Below are 8,232 nucleotides of genomic sequence, written 5' to 3'. Positions count from 1 at the left end.
GACACTGGGTGTAGTTAATGTGTTCTCCCAGTCACTGAGCCCCAGATCCAGACCACACTGGCTCTAAGGAGGGCTGGGGTTTGTAGTTCTTTACACTGGGAAAGTGGCTACGTGAATTCTCCCACAATGCATTGCACAAAGGAACTGGAGGAGCTGCTCACAGCTGGAAAACATTACAGCTAGTTGAAGATGGCGGTGAAACAGCTGCAGAAAGATCTTGGAGAACAAAACCGTTTAAAATCTAGAGAGGACTGCTGAGCTTCGTGAAGTTTAACATGTCTGACTTCCTGTTGGTATGAAACAGTAAAGGCTTTTATTTGAGTATATTAGCTGCACAACAGTGATGATTAGTGCGTGGTACACAGTTAGTGAAATAACTGAAGTTTGAGACTTTAGATTTTACTGTGTGCAGAAACATGCTGAACGATACAACACTCCTCATTACTGGTACTTCTGCTGCTGCGAGCACGGAAACTACTACTGGTTACTGGTCTTACTTCCAGCAGTAGAACCACGATGGATTTGGACATGAAGAAGGAAAATAACTTGAGTCTTCACAGAGACACAAAGAACCACAACGAGATAAATAAATGATTTAATAGAATTTCTTTCTCTTGAAAAGCTGTATGTAATTTACACTTTCCTCTCCTGCTCACACAGACAGACAGAGACACGTCCGGTCTACAGTCCGGTGCTGGTCTGACACCGACCCCCTTCAGGACCAGAACAAACCAGAGACCAGAAAGTAAAAGAGGCACGATGATGAGAAACCTACAGAGAAATGTGATCTAAAAAAAAAAAATGAAAGTCCTCGTTAACACTCAGTGTCTCCATGGCAACAAACAAACTTTAACTATCTGCGTCCGTTTCGTCCCGCAAGTCCGAGTCCCGGCCAGCTCGGAGGTCAGAGGTCACAGAGAGAGCTCCGCCCCGGCTGCTGACATCACCACACAGACAGAGGCAGCAGCCAATCAGAGCGCAGCTAGCGGCGGTAGACTCCGAAGGCCACCAGGCTGAGGAAGATGGTGACTCCGACCAGCGAGGCGGTGGCCGGGGCGGTGAAGAACTGCCGGTACTGGATCTGACAGTACCACAGCACCGACAGCATGAGGACCAGAAGGGGGACCATCAGGCTGCCCACGTTCAGAGCCACCTGCACCTGGTCGGCGGGCCGCGGCCCCCCGGCGCCCCCCTGGCCGGCGTGCTGAGAGATGTGACAGTGCAGGACGCAGTTATGGACCAGGTTCAGAGATGCCAGAGTCTGAGCGTCGTCCTGCAGCAGCTGACCCTGATAGATCAACCGGACCTGCTGCTCCTGGCCCGCAAAGTAGGTCCTGAAAGGCAAGAGGTCAAAGGTCAAAGCCAGCCAAACACTCAGCACAACACTGTTCAGGAAGTCATGAAGACAAGGGGGTCCTCAGTGACAACGTCATCTGCATAATGACAACAGGTAACAGTGAACGTGGGCTCGTTTATGTGGCAAATTATTCTTTATTTCAAACAACAGCAGCACGATCCTGCAGAGAAACGTTCACGCTGTCCGGGAACAGAGCGCCCGCTGAAGAGAAGATCAGGCTGCTGAGCAATGTGCGGACGAGGCAGCACTGTTATCAGCTGATGGGATCATTTCACACACCTGAGTCACATGACCTATTTTAATTTACACACACATTTATTTTCAAAGCCACATGACGGTTGCTAATGCTTACTCACAGTCTAAATGTACTTTATCAATATGTTTGGAACATTTGTTGGGATTCAGGAAGGGCAGGTTTGGTTATCAGCAAACTATCAAAGATATTTATGAATATTAATCCAATTATTAATATCAATTATTAATATGGATTAATAAGACGGTGTCGTCCCTCATTCGTCCAGGACTGTTCCATCGTAGAAAAGGTTTCAGTCGCAGTCGTCTGGACGCTGTTTTCAGAATCAAGACGTTTCGGCTCCCATCCGGAAGTCATTCTCAATTGTGAAAATGGTCTGAGAACTCAGAAATTTAAGCTACTCTGTGTTGCTTAAGCCCCGCCCTCAGGGAGGAGTCTACCTGAGTGTCTGCTGTTTACCTGCCTAGTTTCACCTGAAACTGACCTTCGTTTGTTTCCATGATGGCCCAGTTGTGTGGAACACAACGATCGGGATCCAAAAAGTGTTTCAGCAAACACAAAGCGGTCTGTCGCTCGTCCAGCGACTTAAAACCTTGCTAGGAAAAGAGTTACAGTGGAAAGACAGCGAGCAGACTGATGCGTTCGGCTTTGTGGAGGTGATGACGTCTGAAATCTTGCGTCTAAATGTGAATAAACGGCTGGTGGAGATTTGGCGCCGTTTGGCCTTTGTTTTCCATTCAAGCCTCCTGGTCAAGGCTTTGCCTTTTCCACACATTTAAATTAATTTTGGCATCACGTATTTTGCATATATAACCATGGTGAGTTACCTGAGTTATTCACCTGTACACATAAAAACTATACTTAATAAAATGGTGTTAGTTTCTGTATTTGAAATGTTTAACATTTCTAACCACAAGTTAGTCCAGCATTTTATGCTTTTATTAGATATCTGACAGCAGAGAGTCGACAGGAACTGAGAGGAATAGTAAACGGGTTATACAACAAAACTGGACGGAAATTTGCTGTTAAAGCTTTAATTCATACATTTTCTAATCAATTTCAGCATTTAAAGTCCAACGGTGCTCAACCACAGACGACACAACGTTAAGTTTGTTTTTCGATGTTTCAAAGTCTGACACTGGACCCCCCTCACGCAAAATCAACACAACTGCACCCTCAAACGTCATCGTGATCAGTGGAGGATGTAAGCAGGAAGTATAATGGAGACAGTGAGTTAGCTGTTAGCTAACGGGCTACAGCTGTTAGCCCGTTTGTCAGCCTGTATCTGTTTCATGTATTAAAGCAGCTCCTGTCTGCAGTGGACCCGTGGACGGACAGACAGCTGTCTCTGGATCACTACAGTAATGATGCGGTCATGATGCAGTAGTGATACGGTCGTCATGCAGTCGTGATGCAGTAGTGATGCGGTCGTGATACGGTCGTGATGCGGCCGTGATGCAGTAGTGATACAGTAGTGATGCAGTAGTGATGCGGTCGTGATGCAGTAGTGATACGGTCGTGATGCGGTCGTCATGCAGTAGTGATGCAGTAGTGATGCGGTCGTGATGCAGTAGTGATACGGTCGTCATGCAGTAGTGATGCAGTAGTGATGCGGTCGTGATACGGTCATGATGCAGTAGTGATGCGGTAGTGATGCAGTAGTGATGCGGTCATGATGCAGTAGTGATGCGGTAGTGATGCAGTAGTGATACGGTCATGATGCAGTAGTGATGCGGTAGTGATGCGGTAGTGATACGGTCATGATGCAGTAGTGATGCGGTAGTGATGCAGTAGTGATGCGGTCATGATGCAGTAGTGATGCGGTAGTGATGCAGTAGTGATGCGGTCATGATGCAGTAGTGATGCGGTAGTGATGCAGTAGTGATACGGTCATGATGCAGTAGTGATGCGGTAGTGATGCAGTAGTGATGCGGTCATGATGCAGTAGTGATGCGGTCATGATGCAGTAGTGATGCGGTAGTGATGCAGTCGTCATGCGGTCGTGATGCAGTAGTGATGCGGTCGTGATGCGGTAGTGATACAGTCGTCATGCGGTCGTGATGCAGTAGTGATACAGTCGTCATGCGGTCGTGATGCAGTAGTGATGCGGGGGTGATGCAGTAGTAATACGGTCGTGATGCAGTAGTGATGCGGTGGTGATGCAGTAGTGATGCGGTCGTGATGCGGTCGTGATGCAGTAGTAATACGGTCGTGATGCAGTAGTAATACGGTCGTGATGCAGTAGTGATGCGGTGGTGATGCAGTAGTGATGCGGTAGTGATGCGGTCGTGATGCAGCGCCTTAGTTACCGTTTGATGTATCCGATGGTGTCCTGTGGTTTGACTTGAGCTGTTCTCTCTGTGTCGTTGAGAAACTTCAGTCGGAGCACCATGTTCCTCTGAGAGGACGAAGACTCTCCTTCTCCTCCTGCTTCTCCTCCTCTGCTCCTCACACCATCTCCTCCTCCCGCCTCCCCCCTCCTCCCCCCCTCCCCCTCCTCTTTCTCCTCCTGGGTGGAGGTGTTGGTGGGCGGAGCCTCAGTCAAAGAACTGTCACTCACAGAGCTGGAGGGGGAGGAGGATGATGATGAAGTGTTGTTGGTTGAGGAGGGGGGTGCGTCATGGTGGGCGGGGCTGCTCAGTGAGGGGGCGGGGCCTGCGGTGGAGGCGAACAGGTGTTCTGGGGGCTCGGAGGTGCGGGTGGAGATCCAGGCGAGCAGCATCACCAGGAGGAGCAGCAGACAGCCGAACAGCACCGTCACCTCGTCTCCTACACCTTCAATCAGAGCCATCGCCCACGGCAACGCCCGCTGAGGTCAACACAGGTCACACACCTGCACACAGGGGGCGGGGCTTAGCATCAACACATGACATAAGTTAATTTACTGAAACTGAAGGTTTAAACTCCACCTGTGTCACACATAAAGATCGGACTTCTGAAGCCCGATGATGTCACAGTGATGTCATCAGACCACAGACTTCTAACACACACACTCGTCCCAAATCCAGACCGACTCCGTGTGAGGTCACGCTGGAAACGTGACTAAATAAAGTGACTCAAAGCAGAAAGTATTCAGACTGATGGACACTATTCTCCCACAATGCACTGCACACAGGAACATTACAGGTGCAGAAAAATCCTGGAAAAGTTTTAAATCCCAGGAAAACATTTCACTTCCTGTTTTTAAAGTGCAATAAGCTGACTGACAGCTGACGTCACACATATTGCATCACTTCCTGTTAGTACAAGACAGTAATGATAATAAAACAGTGATGGTAGTCTGGATTTGGGACACATTTGGGTTAAAATAACCGGAGGAGTGGAGTTTAACAGGCAGGGAGGCTCTACTGAAAAACCAGGTGCATTATGGGAAATGTAGGATCCAGTGTCAGCATATCTGCCACCCAGTTAAGACTAAAACACGAGTGAAACACGTTCACTGGACTCTCTTAACGCCTCGGCAACAAACCAACAGTCTGTTCCTCTCATAGATGAGATGTTAAATTCAGTCAGTTAACCACCTGCAGCAGGTGTTCATACAGTGAACCAATCACGTCGTGGTTTACTGGACGGCGGGAGCTCAACACAGCGGATGTCATCCACGTTACTGTCTGGCTGTAAACAACCTTTTAGTGGACGATGTAATAACAGTCGGTCACACCAGTTAAAGGAGTCACATAACTTTATTTATTCAGTGTTGAAACTCGCTGACGATCAACCGGTTTAACGACCTGCCCGCCTAAATCCGCACAAACGTCTGACCTCCGAGCATGTCGACTATCAGGCTGCAACTGATATTACTTTCTTCTTGGACTGCTCTCCTTTCCAGGTAGTTTGATACATCGCTTGTTTAGTCTTTAAAATGTGTTAGACGAATATTCGTCTACCACGTCTGCGAGAAAATAAAACGACCGGATTCTGAATGGAGTTTGGTTGCGGTTCTGTCCCCCTGTGGGTTGGTTTGGTGTGAGTCACAGTGTTTATAGTGTTTATGGCAGCAATAATCATACCAGTGTGTTTGTGAGCCTTTAAGTGATGATCGTAATTACTCCTGAACGATTAGTTATTAAAAACTGTCGATCAGAGTCCAAAGTGGCGTCTTTAAACGTCTCGCCCGGTTTACTGAGACGCCAACGTGTTGTTTTTAAACAACGGATTCGTGTCACGTGTTTGTTTCACCACGTTCACCAAAAACAGACTTAACCTGCTGCTCAGCAGCCTGCACAGCATTGTGGGTAATCAGCTGAGAGTTCAGTGTGTGTGTGTGAATAAGAAATCTGTTGTTAATGAAGAAATGAGTTTAAGCTCATAATCACACACACACACACACACTGTAACACACACACACTGTAACACACACACACACACACACTGTAACACACAGTAACACACACACAGTAACACACACACTGTAACACACACACACACACACGCACTGTAACACACACACACACACACACTGTAACACACACTGTAACACACAGTAACACACTGTAACACACACTCACTGTAACACACACTCACTGTAACACACACACTGTAACACACACACACACACACACACTGTAACACACACAGTAAACACACACACACACTGTAACACTAACACACACACAGTAACACACACTGTAACACACACACACACACACACTGTAACACTAACACACACACTGTAACACACACTGTAACACTAACACACACACACACACACTGTAACACACACTGTAACACTAACACACACACACACACTGTAACACACACTGTAACACTAACACACACACACACACTGTAACACACACTGTAACACACACACACACACACTGTAACGCTAACACACACACTGTAACACACACTGTAACACACACTGTAACACACACACACACACTGTAACACACACTGTAACACTAACACACACACTGTAACACACACTGTAACACTAACACACACACACACACACTGTAACACACACTGTAACACACACACACACACTGTAACACACACTGTAACACTAACACACACACTGTAACACACACTGTAACACTAACACACACACACACTGTAACACACACACACACACACTGTAACACACACTGTAACACACACTGTAACACACACACACACACACTGTAACACACACACACACACACACACACTGTAACACACACACACACACACTGTAACACACACACACACACACACACACACACACACACTGTAACACACACAGTAAACACACACACACTAACACTGTAACACACACACACTGTAACACTAACACAGTAAACACACACACACACTGTAACACACTGTAACACACACTGTAACACTAACACACACACACACACACACTGTAACACACACACACACTGTAACACACACTGTAACACACACACACACACACTGTAACACACACACATTATATTACATATTTCTAGTTGAGTTCTTGGTGCTTTAAACATCCTGCCTCACCTGTCCCAATGGTCCAGGTGTCACACAGGACTCCTCCGGTAACAACTTTATACTAATTTAACGGTTAAAAGTCTCATTTCCTTGTGGACACAGCAGTTAAACTATAAAACTTTAAGACTTTATTTCCTTGTAGCTGTCTCGTATGAACGCGCCTCCCCGGAGTTTATTGATCATGTGCTAACTTTGTGACAGGTGATCTGCTCTGCTGCCTGCCGTGCAGGTGCAGCTGCGGCTCACCTGAGCGAGCTGACGGTCAGCTGATCGGCGGTCAGTCAGACATTAAAGCAAAGCTGCACTTTAACAGCGTGACAGGCACAAGCTGCCTTCACCAACTAAAACTCATTAATATTCTGCTAAAACTCTGAGCTAACTGCTAACAGCCCGACAGGAAGTCAGCTAAGCTACATGCTAACTGCTCTCAGCGTCAGCTATCGGCTCGCTAAGAAAACTACAAACAGCGTCAGAGACTCTGCAGATAAACAAGATCAAATCCAAACTTACTGTTCAGCTTAGAAACCTCATATCAGAGAGCGTTAGCTTGCAGGCTAATCAGGCTAATCTGTTCTGACTGCTGCTCTGCAACTTCCTGCTTCTCCTCCGTCTTCTTCTGTGGTTCTGACGGAAGTGACGCTCGGCTGCCTCCTGCTGGTCATCAGCGTTTATTGACTCCACCTCATTATTGTGCTTTTAGTATTTCCACTTCATGCTGCACGCTTCTGCTGCGTGTATCAGCTGTGGCTTCGGATCAATACAGAATATAAGCAACTAAAGAGTTAAATATGATTCACCAGCAGGACGTGAAGTGAGGAATATAAAATCTATAGAGTCGTGAAGATGAGCTCCACCTTCAGCAGCTGCAGCAGTCAACAGTAATGTGTTATTCTGCACAGAGCGCTTTAAGTTGGTTTGGATGCCGAAACTTCTGGACTCTGACTCAGTAACGTCTCTCTGCTTCACCTCTGACAGCCTGTCTCTCTGTCTCTTTGTATCTGTCTGTCTCTGTCTCTTTGTATCTGTCTGTCTCTCTCTGTCTCTTTGTATCTGTCTGTCTCTCTGCTTCACCTCTGACAGCCTGTCTCTCTGTCTGTCTGTCTCTTTGTATCTATCTGTCTGTCTCTTTGTCTGTCTGTCTGTCTCTGTCTCTTTGTCTGTC

At 46.9% G+C, this 8,232-nt stretch overlaps 1 protein-coding gene across 3 annotated transcripts; it reads right to left on the bottom strand.

The window, feature by feature from the left end:
* Window positions 1–582: 582 nt before the first annotated feature.
* On the bottom strand, window positions 583–7,736 carry tmub1 (transmembrane and ubiquitin-like domain containing 1). Of its 3 annotated transcripts, none has more exons than XM_044219652.1 (3): window positions 7,581–7,736; window positions 3,920–4,443; window positions 583–1,334 (listed from the first exon to the last, which is right to left on the bottom strand). In XM_044219652.1, the coding sequence occupies exons 2-3, from the start codon at window positions 4,399–4,401 to the stop codon at window positions 983–985; spliced, it is 834 nt and encodes a 277-aa protein (XP_044075587.1). In that variant the 5' UTR covers window positions 4,402–4,443; window positions 7,581–7,736; the 3' UTR covers window positions 583–982. The 3 variants fall into 3 exon arrangements, with proteins under 3 accessions (XP_044075587.1, XP_044075588.1, XP_044075589.1); XM_044219653.1 differs by having other exon boundaries at window positions 3,920–4,462; window positions 7,581–7,731; XM_044219654.1 differs by lacking the exon at window positions 7,581–7,736 and adding an exon at window positions 7,080–7,529.
* Window positions 7,737–8,232: the final 496 nt, after the last annotated feature.

The sequence above is a fragment of the Siniperca chuatsi genome, linkage group LG13 (genome assembly GCF_020085105.1).
Source record: "Siniperca chuatsi isolate FFG_IHB_CAS linkage group LG13, ASM2008510v1, whole genome shotgun sequence".
Taxonomy (NCBI): domain Eukaryota; kingdom Metazoa; phylum Chordata; class Actinopteri; order Centrarchiformes; family Sinipercidae; genus Siniperca; species Siniperca chuatsi.
Note: the sequence above shows the minus strand (reverse complement) of the source record. Positions and strands in the feature narration are given on the sequence as shown.